This window comes from Microtus pennsylvanicus, chromosome 1 (genome assembly GCF_037038515.1).
Source record: "Microtus pennsylvanicus isolate mMicPen1 chromosome 1, mMicPen1.hap1, whole genome shotgun sequence".
NCBI classification, from domain to species: Eukaryota; Metazoa; Chordata; class Mammalia; order Rodentia; family Cricetidae; genus Microtus; species Microtus pennsylvanicus.
Genome location: NC_134579.1, coordinates 165,825,906 through 165,853,222, shown reverse-complemented (window position 1 = coordinate 165,853,222; position 27,317 = coordinate 165,825,906). Strand labels below are relative to the sequence as shown.

The 27,317-nt window shown below is 47.0% G+C and overlaps 1 protein-coding gene across 5 annotated transcripts in view; it reads right to left on the bottom strand.

Moving 5' to 3' along the window:
- Armc2 (armadillo repeat containing 2) overlaps nucleotides 1–27,317 on the bottom strand; it is a 114,822-nt gene that overhangs the window by 66,480 nt on the left and 21,025 nt on the right. For all 5 annotated transcript variants that reach the window (XM_075944717.1, XM_075944709.1, XM_075944705.1 and 2 more), the window contains exons 5-8: nucleotides 21,481–21,685; nucleotides 11,274–11,350; nucleotides 6,252–6,350; nucleotides 843–1,018 (exon numbers count right to left, since the gene is read on the bottom strand). In XM_075944717.1, the coding sequence (XP_075800832.1) occupies nucleotides 843–1,018; nucleotides 6,252–6,350; nucleotides 11,274–11,350; nucleotides 21,481–21,685 (557 nt within the window). The remainder of the gene's footprint in view (nucleotides 1–842; nucleotides 1,019–6,251; nucleotides 6,351–11,273; nucleotides 11,351–21,480; nucleotides 21,686–27,317) is intronic.

Here is a 27,317-nt window from a genome sequence, read left to right as displayed (position 1 = left end):
ACCCAAAATTACACAGAAAATGTGGCTCAATATTCTGCATATGAAAGCCTCCATTATCAAGATGAAATGGACATGCTCACTACACTATTAGGACACTGGGCTTTCCCTCCACTCAGTCCGTTTTCCCATCTTCCTCTGCACCACTGACAGGTGAACAGGGGCATTTTCTGTTGTTATCCATTTGTTGTTGACGCTTTCTTAGAACATTCCAGGACAGCTATGGCTTATCTTTTGGTTCTGACACTTGTGGCCATGACAACACAGCTTCCTATCAGGCTGTGCGCTGGACAGAGCTGCCACGGGCTTTTATTTGGTCTTGGCCTTTCCTCCAAACACTTTGCAGAGAATTTCTATGGCCACCGAGGGACCTTCCTGTGACCACACACAGCTGGTTTCCTCTTTCACACTGGTTCACAAAGCACCTGGCCTTTGCCTTTATTTTAAATCATGAGACAATGCTGGGCTCCCAGCAGAAACCACAGGGCAAAAACAACAGCCTGCACTGTCCCGAACTGCCTGATCTAGTTGTTTGAACAATTGGACTGGAAATGTTTGCTGTTGTAATTTTTTTTCCCTCTCTGGACTTTCCTTTTCTCTATCTTCCTTTAAAAGTAAATTCTAGGCACAGTGCGGACTAAAGCTTGCTGGGATCTTCCCTATGTGCTCGGCTTTATTCCTAAGAAATCACTTTTTCATCCGGTTCTGGGGTGTGAGTTTACTGTCTTAATTGTGTCTAAACAGACACAATGCATTTTCATCATTTTGCAACATGTTACAAACACAACATCTGGCAGAGCACCGATGGGATGCAGTCTGCTAGAACAAGAGAAAGATAAACTTACTGCTAGGATGAGTTTTGCAAGTTTAAGGCTGAGCGGGTCTGAGCCAGCATCCACTAGCTTATACAGCGTCTTCAGCAGGACACTTCTTCCCCTGAACTTCTTTCCCAGCAAGCGCCCTTCCTCCAAGGTGTGATGGAGCTGCGTGCAAGCAGCACACGTTGCTTCAATGTCGTCTTCTGTCAGAGCAAAGAGAATGCGTTTTCAGATATGCCGGACACACATCCCCTAGACATCTCCAGGTTCCCAGAAGCCAGTCTCCTTCCTCCTATCACTCCCGCCTACTTGACCGTTTTCATCTCTCCGCTCCATCCCCTAGGTTAACGTAGTTACTCAACAGTCACTTGGCTTATCTAGAACAAGCGCCTTCCAAAGCCTGTCTTTGTCCTCCTTCCAAAGTGCCCGCCACCTGGACTTTCTTCATTCTCACTGAGGCACGCCATTTGCATTCCTGCCTCCACATCTTCAAACAAGTTGCTTGACTCCAAAGGAACAAATACTGCCCTGCAGGGCTAATGATTTCTCACCTGTGAATAGGTAGGTGGGTTGTGCTACACACAGATAGGGAAGAAAGGCTGTAAGTGTGCCTGATGGGCACCCCTGCATGGCAGAGCAACACACAGATAGATGCTGTGAGTGTGCCTGATGGGCACCCCCGCATGGCAGAGCAAGAATAACATGTACAACTTCACTTCAAACGAGCTTGCCTCCTAATATATCTGTTGATAACAAACAACGGTATATTCCTTTCAAAATGACTGTCGTCTCGGGGAAGAGATGTAATGGCATCCACCATTAGCATCAAAGATGGGACTTTTAAAAAGATGTTAGTTAGGAAAGAGGGAGAGGAGAACATTTGGTTTTGGAGCTGCAATTCTGAAGGCAGTGATTTTTGAGAGCAGTTTAACCCGGAAAGAAACCCCGTGCTGGAAGGGAGCACAAGGGGAAAGAAAAGAACTCAAGGTATAGCATGTTCTGTTGGGAAGTATGGCCTCTGATAGACCCCATCATAAAACTTAAAAGTGGGAAGCCGATCTTAAATAAATACCATAATGTGAGCTCAGACGCTGACCTGGAGGAAGTGTGCACCAGCAAGAGGAAGTGACTCAGGCCATTTTTAGCCCTTTTCAACAATAACATCTAAGAAAAAAAAAGCTTACACCTCAATAGCCGAGTACCTCGCAAAGCTTCTAGGGCATGCTCTTGAATAGAGAGCCAGTGGGAAATGACCTAGCCCAAGCTGAGACACAGGGGGACCTGGGCTCTGCTGTGGGAAGCACCTCTGTTGTATTGATGCACTTCTCTCCTCTGGCTGGCTGCCTCCTCACTAGCCAGGGCTTTGAGCTGCTCTCAGCTGCCTGGGCTCTACTCAAGGCTGTTGTAGCTTACAAAGGAATTGGGAAGAAAGGCTCAAGGGTCAGAGTTCCAGCTACTGCTCAAGTAAGCTGTGTCGCTCAGTCAACTGGCTGTAATAGTTCTAAAAGACACCTGGAGTACTGCACTCCACAGGCTGAGGCAGGAGGATGGCCAAGTTCAAGGTCAGCCTGGGCCACTTACGGAGGGTGTTTCAAGAAGCCAAAGCAAAACAAAACAGAAAGGCACGAGGCCTCAGAAGATGTTTCTAGGAGCTGTAGCTGGTTAAGAGTTTCCAGGTGAGACAGTAACAGGGTCACCAAGTAACTTTGCCTCCCAAGTCACTGCTTAACCACAAAGGGAAGCCCAGCAGCTACACAGAGCCAGAGCCCAGCAGACACCACCTGACCCAAATGATCAAAATTCACATTTCCAGTAAGGGAAAGGTCAGCACATGGGCCTCCTGCCATAGTACACGAGGAAAATGCAGTGTGTTTGGCTATTCCTGCCCCCAAAGGCCCGAGCTGGGTCTCAGCATAAGAAAAGAGGAGGAAAACGGATGGGTGGGATGTTCTCTGTAATAAATGGCCACGTTTTCTCACTTGTCTCAGGATCCTGAAAGGGCTGTGACCGGTGACTGAAACGTATGATCCAAGGGCTTTCTTTTTCTAGAGAGGAAATCATGGGACAATAAGCAGCAGGCAGGAAGATGTGTACGGTGTTGGACGGTCACCGCCAGATGTGGATAAGAACACCCTGCTTCTAGACAGGATTTGTAAGGTGTTGTATGGACAGATGTGGAAGAGAACACCCTGCTTCTAGACAGGATTTGTAAGGTGTTGTATGGTCAGATGTGGAAGGGAACACCCTGCTTCTAGGCAGGATTTGTAAGGTGTTGTATGTATGGTCAGATGTGGAAGGGAACACCCTGCTTCTAGACAGGATTTGTAAGGTGTTGTATGGTCAGATGTGGAAGAGAACACCCTGCTTCTAGGCAGGATTTGTAAGGTGTTGTATGTATGGTCAGATGTGGAAGGGAACACCCTGCTTCTAGACAGGATTTGTAAGGTGTTGTATGGTCAGATGTGGAAGGGAACACCCTGCTTCTAGACAGGATTTGTAAGGTGCTGTATGGACAGATGTGGAAGAGAACACCCTGCTTCTAGGCGGGATTTGTGAGGTGTTGTATGTATGGTCAGATGTGGAAGAGAACACCCTGCTTCTAGGCGGGATTTGTGAGGTGTTGTATGTATGGTCAGATGTGGAAGGGAACACCCTGCTTCTAGGCGGGATTTGTAAGGTGTTGTATGGACAGATGTGGAAGAGAACACCTTGTTTCTAGGCAGGATTTGTAAGGTGTTGTATGTATGGTCAGATGTGGAAGGGAACACCCTGCTTCTAGGCGGGATTTGTAAGGTGTTGTATGGACAGATGTGGAAGAGAACACCCTGCTTCTAGACAGGATTTGTAAGGTGCTGTATGGACAGATGTGGAAGGGAACACCCTGCTTCTAGGCAGGATTTGTAAGGTTTCATATGTATGGTCAGATGTGGAAGGGAACACCCTGCTTCTAGGCGGGATTTGTAAGGTGTTGTATGGACAGATGTGGAAGAGAACACCCTGCTTCTAGGCAGGATTTGTAAGGTGTTGTATGGTCAGATGTGGAAGAGAACACCCTGCTTCTAGGCAGGATTTGTAAGGTGTTGTATGGACAGATGTGGAAGGGAACACCCTGCTTCTAGGCGGGATTTGTAAGGTGTTGTATGGTCAGATGTGGAAGAGAACACCCTGCTTCTAGACAGGATTTGTAAGGTGTCATATGTATGGTCAGATGTGGAAGAGAACACCCTGCTTCTAGGCAGGATTTGTAAGGTGTTGTATGGACAGATGTGGAAGGGAACACCCTGCTTCTAGGCAGGATTTGTAAGGTTTCATATGTATGGTCAGATGTGGAAGGGAACACCCTTCTTCTAGGCGGGATTTGTAAGGTGTTGTATGGTCAGATGTGGAAGAGAACACCCTGCTTCTAGGCAGGATTTGTAAGGTGCCATATGTATGGTCAGATGTGGAAGAGAACACCCTGCTTCTAGGCGGGATTTGTAAGGTGTTGTATGTATGGTCAGATGTGGAAGAGAACACCCTGCTTCTAGGCGGGATTTGTAAGGATTTGTATGTATGGTCAGATGTGGAAGAGAACACCCTGCTTCTATGCGGGATTTGTAAGGTGTCATATGTATGGTCAGATGTGGAAGAGAACACCCTGCTTCTAGGCGGGATTTGTAAGGTGTCATATGTATGGTCAGATGTGGAAGAGAACACCCTGCTTCTAGGCGGGATTTGTAAGGTGTTGTATGTATGGTTAGATGTGGAATGGAACACCCTGCTTCTAGGCGGGATATGTAAGGTGCTGTATGGACAGATGTGGAAGGGAACACCCTGCTTCTAGGCGGGATTTGTAATATGTTGTATGGTCAGATGTGGAAGAGAACACCCTGCTTCTAACGCTAACAGACAGAAAATCGAAGGCCGAAGTAGCTAAGATTTGGGGTTCTTTGTTTTTATTTTGTTTCAGTTTGAGACAAAGTCTCATTATGTAGTGGAGGCTGACCCTGAAAATGTTAGCAATGTGTTCTCAAAAAGTTCTAGAAAGAAAAAAGAAAAAACCAGGGTGACTAGGGGCAGAGAAAGAGGAACACAGGGAGAGTCCATAAGGCAGTGCGGAGTGCCAGTACTGGGGAATATGGGAGAGGGCAGACGGGAGTTTTAATTCTTCTATTAACTATTTTAACTAATCTATTAACCACTTAGCGAATTAAAGGAACCGCACAGTGGCAGGGAAACTGGGCTTCATGATGCTTGCTGGTTTTAGATTTGTCTAGGGACAAAGATGTGATATTTCTTTGTTTTGCTTGCGGGTTCTGTTTCTGACACAGGCTCTTGCTGTGGAGCCCAGGCTGAAATCCAGCTATGAAGCACAGCTTCCCAGAGGCCTGCTATCTCACACCCTAAATCTCAGCAAGGTCCTGAGTTTGCTCGATGGTAACTGGTGGGCAGAGCGCTGGGTGTCTACTGACGACCCCACCGAGGGAAGATCTGCCCTCCAGGCAGGCCTGCAACCTGAAGGCCTCTGATGGGGTTTCTAACCCTCCTCACTTGATCTGCACTCCTTTCCTGAAGCAACAGCCCAGACTTCACAGGCCAGGCTAACAGGAAGGTGAAAATAGCAACTCTAGCGGGGAAATGCTGTTACGTTCATCCCCCCCCCCCGGCAAGATTTGGAATGGCAAAGGGCTCTGGAGGTGATATGGCTTCATTCATCTTTTATTACAGAGTTTACATGTAGCACCAAGCACCTGCTGATAGCACCGAGACCAGAAAACCTGCCCGGAGAACCCACCCATGGAGAGCACAGCCTAGCCAGAACCACCGTGCACACGGTACTAAGCATGGGGATTGCTCTGTGGCTCTGACCAAGAATCCAGAGGATTCTGGTTCACCTTTCTAAATGGAATTCTGAAAAGGTCGGGCAGCATCCTCTCGGCAGCTCCCCATAACCTCCCAGGAATGCCTCACTGTGGCCCACTGGAATGCTGGACAGGACACATCCCAGGCCACTTCTTGAGCTGTGTGAGTGGCCTCCCTGACAGAGGGACTTAGCCTCAGGAGTAGAATCAACAAAACCATGCGCACAGCTCTTGCTGTCCAGGTTGTGTGGCCCACTCAGTTCAAGAGATCTGCTTTTCCTGACCTTCTAGAATGCGACAGTATCCCTGAAGGGGCAGACACAGACAGCGCTTCTTCAGGGAGAGGAGATGCATGACCTGCTCAACTGTGGAGTTTTGGAAGCTGGCTCTCCCAGTATATTCCGAGGATAGTTTTACTCACTAACAATTTGGTTTTCATAGTATTTACTATACAGACTTACAGGGCAAGCAAATGCACAGCAGGTTCTCAACATAGCCACAGAAACAATCATCAAAGTGCACTGCAAAGATCAGGGCGATGGGGAGTAGCAAGTAAATGCAAAGTTTTGATTTAAAACAAGAACTGTTGTTTTACCCTCTTCTAATTCACGCAGAATCGGTTCAATCCGTGTTTTCCAAAAGACTTCATCTACTTCTATTTCTGTCTCCTGTTCCTGTAAGCTGGCTCTTGAGGCTGCAAAGGAATCCGGAGAAGGAAAGGGCATTGTGAAAAGGGACTGGTGACAGGGCACACTCAGAGGCCGCTCTTCTGCGTCGCTGAGATGAATTAAGAACAGAATCAAATCTCACTTCACCCTAAGCCCCAACTCTAAGGGGAAGCATGGGTCTTCTCATCAAAGTACCCCAAAGAAAACTCAAATGATTTAATTCATAAAAACAGAACTTACAAGAGGGATTAGAATACTTCATAGAGCAGAATGCTTTGTGCAGGCTGCTGGCCACAGGAAAGCAAACTGGCTTAAGTTACTTTTTACTTAAAAATTTCCCTCTGTAACATAGACAGCTACATACACATATATGTATATATACACATACATACAGACAGACAGACAGGCCAACAGACAGACAGACAGACATAAAGACTAAAAGCTGAACCCACTTTATGAAAATCTTAGCCCTTTCGGAACAGACCCTATAGAGGAAGTACCACCAATGCTATGCTTTCCCCGGGGTAGGGGAGATGCCTTGTTCCCCACCCCAGCTCTATTATTGGCCTGTACGGTGACCTTTGTCTATCTAGCTTAGACTCTTCCCAAGCCCGTTTCCTCATCAGCAAAGGGGAGAATATTTGCTTTAGGATTATAAAAGCTGAATGTCACAGCAGAGGCAAAACTCCGCCAGAGTGCCACACATCAGGCGACAGTGAAGCTCTGTGAACTTCCTTTCCCTGGCTAAACAAATGGGTGACAGCTGATGTGTGTCACCTCTATGCCACCAAGTGCCGCACAAACTCTAGGGGGCGGTGCTGCCCCTGACTGCATCCTGGACGCAGAAGAGGGACTATTATGGGATGCACTTTTCTTCTGTGCCCCCCCCCCCCCGGCTTCTGAAACAAGCTCTTACTCTGTCCTGGATCTATGTAGCTCAAGCCACAGGAGTGGTTCTCCTGCTTTGGGCTCCCAGGATCAAAGGTGTGAGCTGGCACACCCAGCTGAGGCTGCTGTTTGGTTGTGTTTTACTTCTGAAGATGGAAAAAGTGGAATCCAGGCAGAAGCTAAATCACCCTCCTAAGATCATACAACGCCTCCACTCTTACCGCTCAGCTCCACTGCAAACCAACAGATTAAAAGGCAACAATGTATGAAAGAGAATTGGCAGAGAAAGTGGCATATCAGGATTCACCTTGTACAAGCAGTATCTCAAGTCACCAACCAGAGAGCTGGAGGGGCACGGCTACACGGAGGCCTTCCCCAGCCTCCTCCTCTAACGTCTGCCTCCTGTGCCCCTAACCTGGCACCGGAAAAATCTATACGAGCTGTTGGAAATCATAAGAGCAATCAGAAGATTCTGTACACACAACCATCTTTATTTATTTATGATTTTTACAATTCTTTATTTATTTACTTCATCTTCCTCTGGACTTCAGCACTTACATATAGGCATACCCATACACAGATACATACATAAACACAGAAATAAAAGTAAGTCTTAAAATAAAAGAAAACCACTGAACTCTTCTCAACCACCTCTATAGAGCATAGAAAACTCTGTGGATAACCCACAGTGGCTTGGGTTTAAATTTTAATTTGAATTAAGCAGTGTTCGAAATGAATCTTCAAGCCACCAAACAGGAAACCCCCACACACAAGCACTGATATTTCCCAGGAAAGCAGGGAAGCTGTACAATTAACTCCTGCCTTCCAGGGCCCATGCCCCACCCATCCCAGTGCATTCTGGGAATGTCTACTCTCTGCTGCAAGTGTGCTGGCTTTTTTTTTTTTTTAAAAAAATCAAACCTTGCTCATGTCCAGGTAGGCTGGGCAAGCTGAGCATGGGAAAACCCTGGAGCACTAAAGCAAACGGGGAATTCTTGACAACTAGACGGTGGTTAAATGGTAAAGATACAATGTAGTCTAAACAGGAAGACTTTGGCTAAGCTATCAAACCCATAAGCAAGACTTTATAAAGCAAAACCGAATTGTCGTTAGGGGCCAGGTGTGGGGCAGGATTCAGAAAAGCCTGAACTTCAGAAAGGGAGCAGTGTTCACAACAGGCTCTTCCTTGAGCAGTCCCCTACAGCACTGTCTATGAACACTAACACTGGAGCAGTCCCTACAGCGCCGTCCATGAACACTAACACTAACAGGACTCACACTGCAGCTCTGGTCAGGTCTGCCATTGCCACTACCTGTGTTTGAGAGATATTCCAAGTTTCTGAACATTGAAGTTTTCAGAACGGGAGCTAAAAGGCTGTAGACCACCACCTTAGCCTTTTGGATTTTTGAATATGCCTGAACTGAATAAAACACATGTATATGATTCTGAAGTGAATATGAATATTCAAGCAGTCTAAAACTATAGCTGCTCATAATCCTAGGTAAACTAAGGTATTTAAAGATCAGAGTATATAAACAAAATCAGCATTTACAAATGCAAATGACAACCCAGAAGTTGATAGATAAGTCAGTATTAATAATGTCCTTGACATATTTATGAAACACTTAAATCTACTAGGGGGGCTGGGGCTGGCTTGGTGGGTAAAGTACTTATGATTGCAAGCCTAACACCTGAGTTAGGATCCCCAACACTGATAAGAAGTCAGACATGGTGTTGTACACCACAACCCAGAGACAGGCAGTTCCTGGGAGCTTCCTGATCAGTTCAGTGTAACCAAAATATGAGCTCCAGGTACGGTGAGAGACTCTGCCTCAAAAAATAAGGTGCAGAGTGACAGAAAAAGACACGCAACATGGACTTGTGACATCTATGGTAACATGAACCTACTCCCACATGCCAAAACCCAAAAATGACTAGAAAGTCAGGCTTTAAATCTGTATGGTCTTCAAAAACAAAACAACAACAACAAAAACCCAACAAACAAACACCTGTGCGGTGTGCTCTTCCGTGTACAGTTACAAGAAAGCACAGTTAGCAACTAGTTCCTCAGGAAGAGAGAGATCAGACAACACATTTACCCAGAAAGAGAGGGATTCTAAAGGTGAGTCAGAAATCACAAAAGGCTAGCTACCTCCTTAGGACCCTTCCAGAACCATCCAGACTCATTTGAGAAGTCAGCCACACTATGTGGTCTTTTCTCAGGAATCCCCAATTATGTGGTCGCATCTGGCTATGGTCTTGTCACTTCTTTATCCCCATGCTGTCCTCATTGCCCCACCACCTCTGTTCTAGACATTATTCCCATATAATTCTAGAAACAGAAGCATGTGCACTCACGCTCACACACACGCGCACGCACACACACGCTCACGCACGCACACGTGCACATGCACTCTCACACACTTGGTCTCAGTCTTAGGGAACAACTTGAAAATTAAAAAAAAACACTTTCATCTAGGCTCACAGTTTGCTAAATATAAAATTACGATTCAACAGGAAATTGGGTAAGTCAGGCAGAAGTACTGCCTGTTTTTGAAGATTCTGCTGCCTCAGTGGTTACAGTTGCTAACCGCAGCTTTGAGTTTTGGACACAGCTCGACACAATGTTAGGACCGGCTGCTATTTTTAGCGTGCAGATGCAAAGCCCCTGGCAACAGCTGTCTTGGGAATAGGAAGGGCTTAGATTCTTCTGAGCTCTGGATACACTCACTCCCTGTGACCATGAAGAGCCTCCCTCCTGAGGAGAAGCTAATTTGAAGAGAACACTTCACCCAGTGCTAGTTTTATCGTCATTTTTATTTTTGTTGAGACAAAGTCTTACTGTGTTGCTCAACCCAGCTTCAATTCATAATCCTCCTTCCTCTGATTCCAAAATGTCCAGATTATAGATGTATAATCATCCATCCAGACAGAAACTTTTGTATGAATGAACAAAAATAATAAAGAATGTAGCAAGCACCTGTGCAGCCCTGACCAGCTTGGTCCAATATTGACATTGTGCCTCATATGAATCTTTTTCTTTATTTTAAGGACTTAAAACCTTGTAACATTGAAGCCTTCTTTATGCCTACCCTGTCCATATTCTTCCACTTGGGGGTCACTAGCCATCAAAATGGGTGTGGTGGAACTTCGTCTTGCCAGACGTGGCACAGAGATCCCTAATTCTTGTTCCCATAACTAACATTTCATCCGCTGCCTGTATTGACTCCAGTCAATGTTACAAATGCCCACTGGTTCACTTCTCACTACCACAGTTTGTTCCATTTCTAGCCCTTGGTCTATTTCCTCAAGCTCCCAAAGGACTTTCATAGTAAAATGTTATAGTTTCACTTGAATAAATGGGCAGTGTTTTTGAACTTGAGTTCCACCAATGTCAAGTTTGGCCATCCTCCAGATATTTTCACTCTGGAATTTCTGTGAGCATCTATCCACATTGAAGGCATCAGACTTGGGTACTGGTAAGACCAAAGAGAGATAATAAAAACTTAGGAAATAAATGTTGGTTTTTGAGCAAGTTGGTTCTGGTTTTGAAGTTGATGAACAGAGAATTGTTAATCAGAACATAGTATGGTACTCGAGACCCCCCTAAACAGCCTATGACTTCCACCTGACATTTGTCTTTGAAAAACAAGTCCCATTGCCTTAACAACATGGAGATGTTGAGGGTGAAGGATGTTGAGGGTGAAGGATGTTGAGGGTGAAGGATGCCGAGGGTGAAGGATGTCGAGGGTGAAGGATGTCGAGGGTGAAGGATGTCGAGGGTGAAGGATGCCGAGGGTGAAGGATGCCGAGGGTGAAGGATGTCGAGGGTGAAGGATGCTAAGGATGAAGGATGTTGAGGGTGAAGGATGCTGAGAGTGAAGGATGCTGAGGGTGAAGGATGCTAAGGATGAAGGATGTTGAGGGTGAAGGATGCTGAGAGTGAAGGATGCCAAGGGTGAAGGATGCCGAGGGTGAAGGATGCTGAGGATGAAGAATGCTGAGGATGAAGGATGCTGAGGGTAAAGGATGTTGAGGGCCAAGCACACAAGTATCTTACCTGATCTGGTTTCCCGCCTGCTCAGGTCTGAGCTGCTAGGACATGAGGAGGCCCTGGCATGCCGCTTCCCCTGGTCCCTAGGAGGAATGAATGAAACAGAATGATATTTCTATTTTTATAAACTGCAATAGTTTGAGATGGTGTTTAATTGTCTGCTTTAATCTACCTTGCCTTCTAACATTTATCTGCAAGAGCACAAGTCTATTGACTTAACAGTATGAAATATAACACTAGACGGAACAAAATAATAATAATGATGATGATGATAGTAATAATAACAATAATTATAATGATATTAATAATAAATCCAAAGTTGACTGGGGAAAATGGTTAAGGATATAGACCACAAGAGGGCGCTGTTACAACACGAAACCGAGTTAGAAAACTGAAGCCAGCCCAATGTGCCCAAGGTCACACAACAGGGTCAGCTCTGGAATGCAGAGCTTCTAATTTTCAACCCACTGCTCTTCCCATTGCATCATGGTATATCCCAGTCCCACTTTAAAACTTAATTCAATTAATATTCTCTAAAAATATTCATAGAAATATTTTAAAGGTTAAAACAAATCCCTAGATTTGAAGCATCTTGAGTTCCAAGCAAGAGTGGGCCTGGCTTGTCATGGAGGTGCCTGACTTTGTGTGTGCTTACCCAGCTGCAGCTTTTCTCAGCTATAGTTGACTTGAGGGCATTATCTTTTTCTATATCTGTATAAGGTGTGGGAGGGGGCAAGAGAGGGCGAAGGAGGTGAGATGACAAAAATACATCAGATATAGCTATCAGGGCCACGGAACCCATTATTATCTATAATTAATATATGCAAATAAAAACAGGGCCGGCGAGATGGCTCAAAGGGAAACGGTGCTTGCCCGGCAAGTCAGGTGACCTAGGCTTGATTCCCCGAGGCTATGTAGAGGTGGAAGGAAAGACCCGACTCCACAGTTTACCCTCTGGCCTCCACATGTGTGCTACGATGTACGCTCACACCATTATAATGCATAAAACCTTAAAATTAAAAAAAAAACCTTCAATGGGATGGAAAACCAAGGGATTTACTGTATTTTTCATTTCTAGCTATAGCCTGAAATTTCAATATCAAGAGTTTCACATATATGATGTATGTGTGTATACAAGTGTTTGCATATGTGTGTGTGTGTGTGTGTGTTCTGAACACACACTGAAATTATCAAGACAGTTTGCAGCTTACAGCACTGCCCCTGAGTACCTGTCCAGTCTCTCCGGCTCCATGACACCTCACCTGTGCAGCCTCACTCTTAGAAGAGCATGAGGAAACCCCGTATGTGCACATGTTTGGCAGTACTGTCCCCAGCTCCCACAAAGAGAGAGGCGTTGGACTCACCACCACCATACATGGTCATCACTGTGGCTGGACACTGAGAGGACGGACACCTCCCCCAGCTTAAGTTCACATCCTGGGTCAACAGCCACAGTCTCATGACCTTGGAAACCTACTTGGCTCAGGGCTCCCTGACCTCATACAAAGGCAAGACTTCTGCTTAGGATGTCAGGTGTCACACTGAGGGAACTTAGCAGGTTGTCTGTACTATTTTTGTTTTTCTTTGAGTCTACAGGCACCTAGAGGAACAATCAGCGTCTGATGCCAGGTGGGACAAAGACGCGGCATCAGAAAGGGTTCCAAGGGGCACACGGGACCAGAGTCCTGGAAGAGTAGCTGTGAGCCGGAGACCGAGGCCTCTAGGATGCTCCCTGCAAGGACACAGGCATCAGGAGGAGGGAAGAAATGGACGTTTGTGCAGTTGGTTCATTCCTGGAAAGAGGACCTAACGGAGCACGGGGTCACAGTCGCTGGGGACCAAGGAAAGAGGTGCTGTCTGGCCAAGGCAAACAGCTCTGTGTCCGCATCTGCTAAAGTTCTGCACAGGCGTGAGCAAGAAAGACAGATACCAAGGGAAAGTCAGAGCTGCATGGGCTGGACGGCTTAGGAGTTGGCATCAGGGTGTCGGTGAGTTCAAGGTGAGCTGTGTTTCCTGTCTCACAGAGAGGGAGAATGTGGGGGAAGGAACACCCCTCCTTCACTGAGGAGGAGCAGATGACCCTGCCTGTACCACAAAACATGCACTGCTGACGGAAACAAACTTGCATCTTTCCCCTCAAGAAACCCTTTAAATACTTGAAAAATCTGGAGCTGCTGCCCTCGTCCCTGTGGCTTACACCCCCTCGAAGCTGTGTGGCTGTCAGAGAGTTTTTGCTACAAGTAGGTTTCCTCATCTGTACAGAAGGGGGTAGGAGGAATCATGGTGCCCCCACCAGGAGGCTGCGGGAGGACGGAATGATCTGTGCTAGTTAACTGCTCACTCTTCTGTCCTAAGCCCTTCAAATGCTGCCCCCCCCCCGGGTGGATCTTCACACTTTTGCTGCACCATTTGTTTACAGTCTGCTGTTTATATCCCTTGGAAAGGGACCCTCGCTCCGCTCCGCGCAGCTCTTTCAGTGCCTGACACCACAACAGCAGCCTTGTTGGTCGCATCCCACCGGTACATCAGTCAACTCCTCTGCCTACACGTGCAGCCAAGGCAGACGTCCCCATGCAGTTCCGACCTCTGCACGTTATTAAATTCCACCCTCGTATCGGCAGTGACTTCCTGCCTATCAGATGTCTTTATGTCTGCACTCAGTCATGCAGAGTAACCGTTCTTCCCAGCTTCCTGCCCCGTGTTATTAAACAGCATCATTAAATTTTTCACAATGATTTTTTTTGATGTGCCCAAATAAAACAATTCTGGAAATTAGTCACTGGGCTCTTCTATGACATTCTTTTCAGAGGAAGAAAGCCACGTTTCATTAGTTGGGACATCAGTCTACAAGTGGAAACTGAATCGGTGGCACTCACTGGCTCACACGACCTAAGGTGACTCCGCAGTGGGGGCTTTACGAAAGGTGTCATCAAGGTTTGGGCTGTCCGACTCAGCAATGCTCTCAGCTTCTGCCCTGGCTATAGGTTAAAGTCATGGAGAAAACAGAAATTTCCACATGGTTTTCTTGGGGCTTCTCCTCTGCAGCCGCCGTTGTTTCAGGATGTAAAGTCTCCTGGCCCCTGTCATTGACAAAGGTCTTACGTTTCACTTGAACTATTAGAACCAACTGTCGCAGGCAATGCTATACAAAACTGACGGCATTCCTGCAGCGCATGGTGAATGGCACAATCAATCATCCCGACCACATCCACTGCGGGACCATAAATACCCCAAGGAAATAAAATAATAGCTCTTTAAAATATTTCAAAAGTATAGATTTTGCTATAATTCATGACCGTTCTTCTAGTTATGATGACAGTTCTTCAATTAAGGATCAGCAAATGTTTTCTTAAAGGGACAGCTAGTATTTTATACATTTATAATTTGGAGGCTAAGTGGCAAAGTCAAGGATAAATTATACACGTGTGTGTGTATATATATGTACATATAATCCTTTAATATTTTAAAATTTTTTAAATATTTAAACCATTTTTAACTCAAGGACTGTAAAAAATAATTTAAAGCATATAGACAAACAGGTTTGGCTCCTTGGCTGTACCAGTAATAAAATAATATGGGTAATAATAACTAGTTAGATTTGGTTGCTTTTGTTTTTGATTTTTGTTTTGCTTTTTCAAGACAGGGATTCTTCGTGTAGCCAAAGCTGTTGCTCTGTAGACCAGGCTGGCCTCAACTCAGAGATCTGCCTGCCTCTGCCTCCTGAGTGCTGGGATTAATGGCGTGAGCCACCATTGCCAGGCTACTAATTAGATTTAGAATTAAGAAAAAGTCCATTTTAGGAAAAGTTACATCTATAGAAAGTGAAAGGGGAAATTTAAAGAATGATTAGAAGAAAAGGCAAATGTGCAAACTATGAACAGAAGTTTTCTTTGTCTTAAGAAAAGGACATTTCATTTTTAATACTGGCTCCAAGAGGATACTGAATGAAATCAGGTGGTAAAAGTCTAGATTTTGTCAGTCACAGAGAGTCTGCCCTGCTGCTGCTGAGGGACCCCAGCCACAGAGAGTCTGCAAATGCAAGAGTCCAGCTGAGTTCCAACAAACCTCACCCTCAAAAGCAAGACTTGGGCTTTGGTTTACGACTCTGCTAAACCTTGCCGTCTTGACACTTTGACTGCAATTCTGGAATGTCGCCATCAGGGGGTGCTAGTCCCTTCCTCTTCTGACTCAAACTCAGTGAGAGGGGGTGGGGTTGAGCCTGGGGGGGGGGCTGGGCTTCTTTGTGCACCCAAGGCCACACCTAAGCAACCAGTGTGGAGACACACCTGGAGGGGCCTCAAGGTCAGGCTTGTCACCTCAGGACCCTCACATAGCACGTGGGGAAGTGACAAGCATGGCAGCTGCAGAACCATTATGCCCCATGCCTGTCTTCCCTCCGTGGAAACTTCTTCAGCCATTTCAGTCACATTACCCTTCTTCAAAGAATAACGACTTCATTTCTTTTGTGTGTGTGATATAAATAAAATAACATCTATTATTTGAAAAGGTTCAATAATAATCCAAAGTACAAAGAAGTCTTAAAAAAATCCTCCCAGATCCCACTAGCCAGAAATAAATCGTTATTATATGGTAAATATTGTTACAGGTACATTTTATATGCACGCGCACACACATGAAGGAAAGAACAGAAGTGTACCCAGAAGGGAGGGTAGGTGGGTAGATACAATAATACCATATATATTATTCTACTGAGAAAGTCTAAACAGAGAAGACAGAAATTCATGTGAAACTGTAGGAACTGCAGAGCTCCAGAGAAAATGAATCTTCCCAAGAGATGTTAGTTTTTAAAAGATCTCTCTAAAGTTAAGAAAAAAAACTAACGAAGAACATTGGGACGCTGAAAGCATCACCATGAAACTATTTCAACGTCAGTCTGAGAAACCCGCTTCTCACCCGAGTGGCGAGATTCGCAGTCACACTTCCTCCCACACGGGGGTTTGGGTGCTCGTATTTGACCACACTGCTTAGGTTTCTGCTCTGAAACCATCAAGGTTTGTTCCGTCTTCATGATGTGAAAATAAACTTACCACGGATGCTTTTACCAAATCCTTTTCAATGTGAAGTCTTGAATTCTGACTCATCATTCCATTGTCTAAGAATTTTCTAGAAAGTGCATGAATACTCTTCCCAGCTTGCTGTCCTTTGAACAAAGGACAGATGACTGCCAGTACAATCCTGGTCTCTCTCTTTAAACTCCTCTCTCTCCTGGCACCGAGAGATGCTCAGCTAAAGCCGGAGCGCAGTTTGCCCTTCTCTCCTTTCTTGTGGCTTGCTTGTTGGACCTGAGTGGTCACCGGATGCTTTCTTCACCCAACCAAGATCTACAGAGTGTATCCAGTGTGAGCGCTGCTCGAAATGTCGTATTGTCAATTTTTCCATAGCAGATTCTGTTGGGACGCCAATTGTCTATTTGTGTTTAAGTCTTTACTGTAGAAAGTTATCTTTTAATATATCTTGATTTTTCATTTCTTTGTTTATTAGCTCTGACTTTTCATGGGTTGTTGCAAACTTTGAGGAAATACGTAGATAACTTGGAAGAATGCCTGGTCCCCAGTTCCAAGTGAGTCCGTGCTAGGAAGGGACCTAGAGGAGATGGGGGTTCTCTTCCAAAACACAAGTTTCCTCCTTCTACCTCGCTCCTCAGTCTCCCCACTCATTCTCTCAGCTTTATCCTTTCCGATTTTTTTCTGTGATTTCTTCTGGCCTGCCCCAGAACAGCTCACACTTCTAGCTCCTTCTATTCTAATTAAATGTCTTTCCTCTCCCTGTTCATATATTTCTCTTTCACTTCTTTTTTGAGCACTGCCTTTTGTTGTTGTTTGTTTGTTTTTTGATCTTGAGGGTTTATAAGCTCCAATTTGATTTTCTGCACCCCACAGAGCCCAACACCTTCCTAAAGAGAGAACAATCCAGCCATCCATACTTTCCGTGAACACTTGAGACTCTCGGGTGCCTTTCTTCCGGGATGCATTTTCTTCCTCTCTCTTTGTTAGTTCCTGACGACGCTCGAGTCCTAGGAGACTTCTTATCCTTATATTATTATAAGTATCTTTATATTATGATATGTCTTTACTTGTTGAGGCTGAATAGAATCCAGAGAGGTCGAGAGCTGAAACCCTAAACAGCCGGTCCATTCCTTTGCAGACTTGGGAAGGTCTACTCCCCTGGTGTGTTCAGAGCAACCACTGACGCGCATGCGAGTCCTCTTACATGATAGACAGCGTCTTTGCATTCTAATTTGTTAAAGCAGCTTGGCATACAAGAGAGACCAGCCTTGATCCTTGATCCCCATCCGCCCACTCCCTCTCCCCTCCCCGCTCTGCTCACAGGCGATGAAAAGAGTATGTCACCCTGAGATCTACCCCACCCTCCGGTCATTTCATGATCTGTATCTTGAGTGGAGTCTTTCACTTATCTTGAGGCCGCCCACATCTTTACATCTCATCACCAGCACCTCGGTGAAGAAACAGACTGACTTCTAAGGAAACTTTCTCAGAGGCTGAGGAGGTGTGTTGCGCCCCTCAATCTTTTTGCTTTCATCTAGCTTCCATACAGTCTGGAAATTTCAGACTGTTATGTTCCAGTTGAAAACCTAGTCTGGGATACGTAAACTGACCATCACCACAGACCCAAGAAAAGAAGGAAGGTAAAAAGAGGAAAAAGGACATCTTGGCAGTGACAACAGCTCTGCGGTAGAGCTGGGTCTAGAAGTTTCACAGTCACTGAACTTGACGGCTGTCTCCATCCTTGGCTCTGTTTGCTCCTGTAGGACTTCCCTTTCCATGGTTGTGAAAGGGTCATCTTAAGCTGTAGATGACCAACTTGAGGGCCTGGGAAGCATGATCTTCCCAACTTGAGGGCCCGGAGAGAGGCCACTCTCCTCAAAAGCCTTGATGTAGCCCAGGGAGTCCGGACAGCCTTTATTACTTAGACTGTGAGCTCAGTTAGCTGGGCACTGGCGGACCCTACTAGCTGGCCCTGGAAAGGCAGGTCAGGGAGAAACGGGCAGCTTTCATTCAAACAAAGCCCGAGCATGTACCATCTACAAAGGAAGCCGGCTAGTTCTCCATAGGGAAGCTGAAGTCCATGTTTAATTGTTCGGGGTTGGGTCCATTATTGCTTCACTGACATTTTAAATCTTTGCTGCTGTTACTTTTTTTTGTATGCTTTGTTTGTTTTAACCAGGCGCCTCTCCTTCCTTCCTTTTATTTCGTCCTCTTTCCCTTCCTTTGTTCTTTCTCCCTTTCACTGCTTTTGGAGACAGGGCTTAAAATGGCCTGGGATGACCTCCAGCTTGACAGACAAGGGAGACTAGCCATGCTCCCGGGCCTCCTGCTTCTACTTCCCTAAAAGCAGTATTTGCTGCATTCCCACCACACCAAAGGCCCTTGACATCTTACAAGTAAGGCTTTCAAGCCTTAGTCACCATTCCACAGCCTGCAGCGGAGGCCTGAAGGAGACGGGAGAAGGGAGAAGGGGGCAGTCATTTCCATCAAATACAAAACAGAGCCCTTGGGAGTGTCTGGTGACTTGCCAAGGATGTACAGCTAAATCAAGTCATGGAGAGACCCTGGAACTTTGCTCCCAGTGACAGCCAGCACTGGTCACAGCCATCCACCACCCAGGGTGTGACATCCATGTAGCTGCCCTCGTTCCCAAACCACGCTGACTGGAACACACTTACACACTTAAGTACTTATGCGTTACATAAAGGGGCTCACGGCTGCACCCATAGGTGGGTGGAAGGATGGATGGGTGGAGACAGGCAGCACACTCTGACAAAATGCCAGCTCTCCTGAGCTCAATCCCTGTGGTGACAGAGTAGGAGATCATGGGGTGTGGGTGAGAACAGCCACGTGCAGACTGTAGCAACCGGCGCACACAGATGACAACGACAGCCTCCTGAGTGTGTGTGAGCAGCTTCTCTGTCAGGGTTTCGTCACTTCCTTTCTGATGCTACCTTGCTGAGCAAATGGGTTACCCCCCTACCCCATAATAAGTATAATGTTAAACTCCAGGGCACACAAATCAATGCGAGTTTGCTGAAATAAACGGTTCTTTCCTCTCCTGAACCGGAGAAGCTTGGAGGACCCCAAGTAGGGAGCCAGCAAGTCCTCCTTTGCTAGGTCCTTCCATGAACTCACATTGCTCCTCAGCCCACACTCAGCGCCAGCCCCCAGCTACCCCCTCCCCCTCGCCCTACTCCCCCCACTCCCCTTCTCTCCCACTCCCTGCCCACTCTTCACCCCACCCCCACCCCCATCTACCAGCTCCTGCCAGCTCATCTCACTGACGAGACTCTTCATTTTTCTACTTTACAGTCTCAGGATTAGGATCAAAACAAAACAAAAACCGTGCTAACTAAGGAGAGGACGCACCCGGCAAACGTGGGAATACTCCACTGCTCAGTGGAGGCCGTTTCTTGGAATTACAGTCACTCAAATGTTTACAAGAAACAATTATTGAATGTCCCGGGCTGATTCACAAGCGTAATTAATGAGAGAATTGCTAAGAGTTTCCATTTTCTCGTTTGCTTTCACCCCACTATATAAACTTTTCTGTTGGCATTTCTTCAGAAAATTCCACCCAGTGCCGGACGGAGGCAGAGGCTGATTCAGGCAAACTCTAAAGTCCACACCACCATCCCATGAGACAAAGGGAGGATGATTAGCGATGCTGCCAGCGCCTGGGCATTTTGAACAGACAGGAGGAAGGGCCTGCCCAGGTCCCTAATGGCTTTGTCCTTTGCTGTTTGTGGGATAAAGTATGTCACTAAAATGTCCCTGCTGTCCCAGAAAGACAAGGCATAGCGAACCCTGGCTTGTCTGATTGTTTCACAACATCTGAAGTTTCATGGCAATAAACAAACAAATGGCTTCGCTCTTGTCTGCCTGTCTCTAGTCAATTCGCATTACTGTAAGGATGGGTGCAGGGGAGAGATGCTCACTTCCTGTGGGGCACAAGCCCTGCTGCTTCTCCTGCCGGGGTGACACAGAGTTCCACAGCCTGCATGTCACCACTGGGAAAGGAACTGCCTGCCTGTGAGGGCCCGTTTGATGCCTCCTGATCGGCTCCCAGAGTCCTAATTTGAAGTTGTTCTCTTCCACTTACGGCGATATGTCATCTTTCCCCTAATTTGAAAGATGTCCTGAAAGCCAAGCAGCATCACAAGGACCTCTAGGTTGCCTACTATAAATTCTCTGGGTGACACTCTTTAGGCTGTGTCAGCCTGACAAGGTCAGCTCAGCTACACGAACAAGCTGCCAGTGGCCACTTCGGGGGTGGGGGTGGGGTGGTCCGTGTGGAAGAGCCAGCATCAGATCCAGAATCTAAAATGAGAGGAACAAGGACTCGGGGCCTAAAATGGCCAGTGGAATTTAATCTTGTTAAACAAATTTGAACTGGGCATTTGTCCATGATGACCCAATGGAAAGTTCTAGAAAAAAAGGGGGAAGAATCTTTAACTGAGTAAGCCTGCTTATCTTAGCATCAGTACTGACCAGGGCTGGGACACGGCCTGTCCTCTGTTCTCTCTGCTCCTCCGACCTCTAGACCTAAGGTTTTAGTAAATCACCGTGGTAGGAATGGGCATGAAGCCCACACAAGGCTTCTCCCTCCACTACCCCTCAGTGTGGTAGGAAAGAGCTTCTGGGAAGTCCTATCTAAGAATGATACATAAAGTCCACTCCCCACCATTCAGGCATGAGGGGCAAACCCATCCCTCGGGGTGTTCCTGTGTTAGCCACTAGTTAGCACAATAAATATATTTAAACCAAGTGTCTACTGGAGAATAACATAAGTGCCTACTCTTGTGGAATTTACAGCAGTGGACTAAAGCAAAAGGTGGTCAGGGGGGACCCCAGGCCCAGCAAGAACCCCAAATACTACAGAGACAGAAACCTTCCTTACTCATCTGTCACTCGGGGCCTAGCTGAAACCATCCACCTTCACCTTCATCTGACAGCCCTAGGGTTGTCCCGGCTTCTACACATAGCAGGGTTTCAAGGATGAACTGGGAATAAGGGAAAGCCAACCCTATTCAACCACGAGGAGAAAAAGCCCACTCCTACCATGCATTAACTAAAAACCACGCCTATAGAAGAGGGCTGGAACAAATCAGTCTGCACCAGATAGAGCCAGTTGACTGACAACAGCTACTCTCCCCCCAAAACCCACAGGCGAGAATACTGACCCTCGGCTTTGGAGATGAGACGGTGGACATGGTTCCTCGAAAGCTTCTTGCTCTTTGGTTACTCTGAAACCTTGGTCATAAGTAAGTCGGACTGGATGACTCTCTAAATGGCCCGTGGAATGTGACGCTGTTAAATAGGTCCCATTTATTTTTGCCGTAGACGTCCCCGCGGTAACAGTCTCCTTGGATTCCTCCGTGGTCTCTGCTGAAATAGCAAGATCTTTTCTCAGCACATTTCTTACTTCAGGAATTGCTGCCTTCTAATGCTTTTTTTTTGTAGTCGATGGATTTGTATAAAAGTTACCCATGACTTGTAATCAAGTCTGGAGGTTTTATGGTCAAGACCTCTCTGAACATAATAAATACTCTACTACAGTTTTAGTCTTGGCACCATCGTTTCTGTGGATAAGGAAGGAACAGGATATTAACTCTACTGGCTTGATGTCTACTTGAAAGAAAACACAGGCACTTAAGTTTATGAACTACGCATCCCACGAAGGACTCCTAGACACCTGTAATCTCAGCCAATCGGGAGGGAGAGGGAAGAAGTTAAGAAGTCCAAAGCCAGCCTTTACAACATAGTAAGCTCTAGGCCAGCCTAGCTTACAAGAGATTTAGTGTCAATAAAACCCAAAACACAGCCAGAGCTGTTACAAAGAGAAACCATATCTGGAAAAACCAAATAAAACCAAGCAAACAACCAAATAACAAAAACACTAATATAATTAATAGAGTACCAAGGCAAGCGGTACATCAGCGGTGGAGGCTTCTGTATGCACAGGACTCACTTGGGCCTTTTTATAAGGAGCACACAGTCACAGAGTGCACAGTGTGTTTAATAAGGACAAGTGACAAGCAGAAGAGAAGTGGAAATGGCTGAAGGGGACCGAGGAGGAGACCGAAAGCAGCTTTAATGGGGGATGGAGAGTGTTAGGGAAGGAAGGTGAGCACCCACACCCATGAGAGAACACCCATGAGTGTTTGGAGCAGGGTGACCAGCTTGTGCAGGGGCTCGGAGGCATGGGAGTGCCCAGGGTGGTGGAAGAAGAACTGTAGACAAGCCCTGGAGGAGGAGGGCCAGCCTCAGGGTCCCAGGGTCCCAGGTCCCAGGGCCGTGCAGACATAACCCACTGAGAAGGCTTCCTGAAGAGGGGCAGATAGGCTAGCAAAATCTCAGCCCACCTCCGAGATGGAACACATGCTGAGCTTAGGAACACAGAATCTTATACCAAAAACATAACTTCCCTATCAGCAACCAGACGTCAGGAGTAGCTTGTCATCCACCTGCCCCAGCCGAATCCATGTCAAAAGGGAGGCGTGGGTGAGGGTTGGGAAGAAGCGAGCTTCACGTAGGAAAACACTTCCGAGTTTTTCTGTACTTACTTAGAAATCAGCAAACAAGGCAAGTGAATGACAACCTAAGCCCCTCTCCACCTGCCCCTGCTTTCCAACATCGCCATTGGAAGTCATAGGAGCGGCAAAGGTTGGTTGAAAAGAGGAAATGAAGACCTGAAAACTGATGTTAAGTGACCCATGGGCATCAGAGCCAGAATGGAGCCTCCAGGGCACCAGCTACAGCTCCCTGTCTCAGGGCTTTGACTTCAAGTCCATTGGGCTCGGTTCAAGGGCAACCGCCTGAGCATCTGCTGAGTGGTGTTCATCTCTCTCAACTCCCCCACCTTCTCCAGCCACCTCCATATCCGGCACAGGGTAAGAATGAATTGATAGGGCTCTGTACTGTGACGCGTATGGTGTTGGCTCACTCAGAACTTTAGGGTAGTGCTACACTCCCGGAAGCCAAGAGCCCATCCTCTGGCCTGTGCCTATCTACCACACCACCGTAACCAGCCGTGCTTCCAATCTACCGGGCACACGGTTTAGATTATAAACCACTTCAGTCCCTCACTCTGCCTCCTGCGTTTTCTTCACTCACTAACATACCTGTGAAGGAACACTACGTGGCAGGTGCTGCCCACGTGACCCACGGTCACTGATCGTCCAGAGGAGACCACAACAGTATTGTGTTCTGCCATTGTCACCTTGAAACTGTTGATTTTTAAACAAAGTTCTCCAAATTTGTCTTTTGCACTGAGCCCAGCAAATAATACAATGGCACCTCCTGAGGTGCACTGTTGGGGCTGGAAGGGGTGCCTGAATGAACGCTTGGCTCCTGGGGTGCACTGTTGGGGCTGGAAGGGGTGCTGGCGGTACTGCTTAGGGAAGCTGTGGAAACTCTGAGCGGGCCGGACCTAGCAGAGAGATGTGGGTTTCTGGTGGACAGGCTTCGAGGTTCGTAACTCCTAGGATGCAGGAAGACAGGCAAGGGCCTGGGATGTATTAGGCTAGAGCCAGATCACAACAGCTGTGCTTGCAAAGGAATTGGGACTCCAGTCCCTTAGGCAGAAGCCAGGAAATATGCTCCGTCTCATGTATTATAATACCTTGATAAATAAAGATGGTATTTTATAATTTTGGATGGGTGGGGTGGGGGGGAAACCAAGTGAACAATGATGTATTAAGGTATGAAAATCAGTAGTCATAAATCAGCAATGGCTACTTCCACACTATAGTGGCAGAGTTGAATATATTGGACAGAGATGAAATGGACCATCAGGACCTAAAATATTTACAGTCCAGGCCTTTATGAAAAAGAGTTTCTGCCTTTTAGAACAGCTAGTATCTGCCCAGCTGAGTTCTTGAGAGGTTTCACGGCCTGGTCAAGTGGAGGAACACAGAGTGAATGGGCCACGTCTGGCTTTCTGTCCTGTCCAGAATAGCTCTCTCCCCACTCTAGAAAGCACAGCGGCAGGATGCACAGCGCCTCCCTGACTTGCCTGAACTCTGGAACATTTCCACGGAACTGCTATTAACGCTTCACCATCAGCATCCTCTGGAATTTTCTGGAACTCAGTGTGATCATCGTTCTTGGAGGCACAGAGGTCCTCTGAAGGATTTGAACCAGGGGTGATGCTATCTGATGTGTTCCCTTCCGAGCCTCTTAATGCTCAATGGGACACAGACTCTGCTCATGTCTCATGGTCCTCGGGCTTAAAGGGGTAGGGTGTCTGCTGGCAGCACCAGCCATGAGGATCTTGGCATCTCCCCGCCCTGCTGACACTTCCCAAGGTCTTGTGTTGAAATCCTGCAACCCCCTAAAGGGCTAAGGACAAATCTAAAGGGAGAGAGGCAGGGGTGAGGCAGGAGGTGGAAAAGGCTTTGGGAGTGGCAGAAAAGAAGGATACAGACTCGGTCCATGGGCTTGGTGATGGAAAATGTGACAGGGACTGGGATACAGTGGCGTCTGCCCTGGGGCCTCTGGTTTGATAACTGGGGGTGAGGATGGGAGGAGTCAGCTATTGTTCACCACTTCTAGAGTCAAACCTGCCTTCTACACTAAGTGTACCTATGAGGGCGACCACATAAGACTCTGTCCCTTCCCTAGGCTCAACCCAAGAATTCTAAGTCATCACACCCAAGCTCCACCCATGGGGTGTCAGTTACGAAAGACTTCACACCCAGGGAAAGGCACACCTTAGGTCTCCAGGCTCAGATGGCTTTGGGGCCTCAGGGACCCTACAAAGCACCTTTTCTAGACAATAGAGAATATTGCTCCTGCATAAATGACAGGGATTCCAGGCTGGGGCAGTTCCAGTTCATTTTTAAAAATTGAGATGCCCTTTTAAATGACAATGGCTTCTTATTGTCATTATTTCCTGAGTGTAGATACAGAAGTCAAAGATATGGGCTGCGGCCAAACAGAACAGGTAAAGAGCTAGAAGGAAGACCCACCGCAGTGTGTTGGGAGGCGCTGGCTTCCAGCCAGGGACTGGGCCACTGAGGCCTTCAAGCCAGGGCCAGGATGCACAGCAAGGCGGGGCAGGAAGCAGGGAGGGGAAAGCACTGAGGACAAGGACAGTGGGAAGGCTTCTCTCCCTGGTCCCCTTCACACCAGCAGGAAGACGTGAGCAGTGAACTCAGGTACAGACATGTTCATTTGGAAGACACCCCCAGCTCCCGAGACCCTTCTCATCCTGGCAAGGCATTTCCTTTTGCTGTTTCCCATCCCTTCTGGTCTGACGACCTGACCCTGGACCCAAGAAGCAGGATGACGGGACGAGTGCCCAGAAAGACTATATTTTGGGGATCATTTCTATCCTTTAGCCTGAAGTTCCCCACCCAGTTGATGCTCTCACGCAGTTACAGCTGAGATGCGCTGCTCAGCTAAAACCAGATGCCATGTTGTCGCTGTCCTGATTGTTGTCCTGACCATTTTTGGCAGGCAAAATCAAGTCAGGGCCACTGTCCTCATTCCCAGGATCTTCACGGCCCTCCAGCCCCAGCTCCCCCACCTTCCCCATGGCTGACCATCTTCTGCTCCTGAACTCACCCCAGGATAGGGCCTCTCTGTCTGCCTGTCCTTTCACCATGGACACTCTGACCACAGCTTGCTCATGGCTGCCTCAGTGCCATTCAAGGCACCTTCACACGGCCCCTGAGCTGAAGAACGTGCAGTCACTCCCTTCCCTGCTATGCTTTTATCCTCCTCGCAGTCTGGGAGGACCTCTCCCTCTATAACCACCACCAATGGGAAAATATCTGACATAACCCGGGGCCACATGGGACCTGCTGATTTTATCCCAGGCTATCTCGACACCACTGAGCTCCAACCATTCTCCTAGGGAAGACACAGTCCCTCCAGATCTGGGTTTTTTTTTACAGGAAGACATAAACCTGGCTCCTCCCCCTCCATCCTGCTACCATCTACATGTTGGCAATGAAAAGAAAAGATTCCAATCCAAACAAGTCGGATGCTCAGCTGGAAGTGTGTAGCCCAGATGGATGCTTTTGACCACCTGGGTCATGGTGGTCCAACCCCTCTTTATGGGTCCCTAACGAGGAAGGCCCGGTTCAATCCACTTAGGATGAAACAGCTCTCTACCCTGCTGAGCAGGGGCCGTAAGAAACAGCTTACAGCAGACTGCACTCACTCAACAGCTGGAATCTTTTGACCCAGTCCTTGGCCTGCACCCTGCAGATCCTGAGGGCTCTCATTACTTCTTCTGTTCTACTTCTTTCTTTCAATGTTAGAGTTATCCACCAGATTTCTTGCCATCCCACCAATCCTTCCTCCCATCCCTGCCCTTGGGAGCCTGCAGTGTGCCTGGGGAGAGTCTGATCCACCTGCTACACTCCTTACATGGTGGCATCTTTGTCCTCCACTTGTGGGTCTAGGCACACAGCCAGCGCTGGTACAGCAAGAACAAAAGTCCCATTCAACTCAAGTCCACATCTTCACAAGGATCAGAAAGCAATTAAAGCTGGTGCTGGCGAGCAGCACGAGACTCACAATCCTCACTCGTTTCTTTGAACTATTTTTTTATATTTTGATGTATTTACGGTGCGTGCACACATTCAGGGGGTCAGGGAACAGGTGTGGAGGTCAGAGGACAACCATCGGGAGTCGGTTCTCTCCTGCCACCACTTGGGTTATGAGGATCAGACCCAGGTTGACAGGCTAGGTGGGAGGGACTTTTACCCATTGAGCCATTTCAGTGCCCAATTCTCATTAATTTCTAATGAATGAACAACGTTTTAAAAACTCTACCCTAGGCCAGATGGAGGTGGTGCATATCTTTAATCCCAGTCCTTCAGAGGCAGAGGCAGGAGGATCTCTGTAAGGCCAGCCTGGTTTACAGAACGAATTCTAGGACAGGCTCCAAAGCTACACAAAGAAACTCTGTCTTGAAAACCCAAAACCAAAATAAAACAAAAACTCTACCCTAAAAATTATTTCTTTTTTCTATGTGAGCCATTCATTTGAAAACACCTACTCTAAT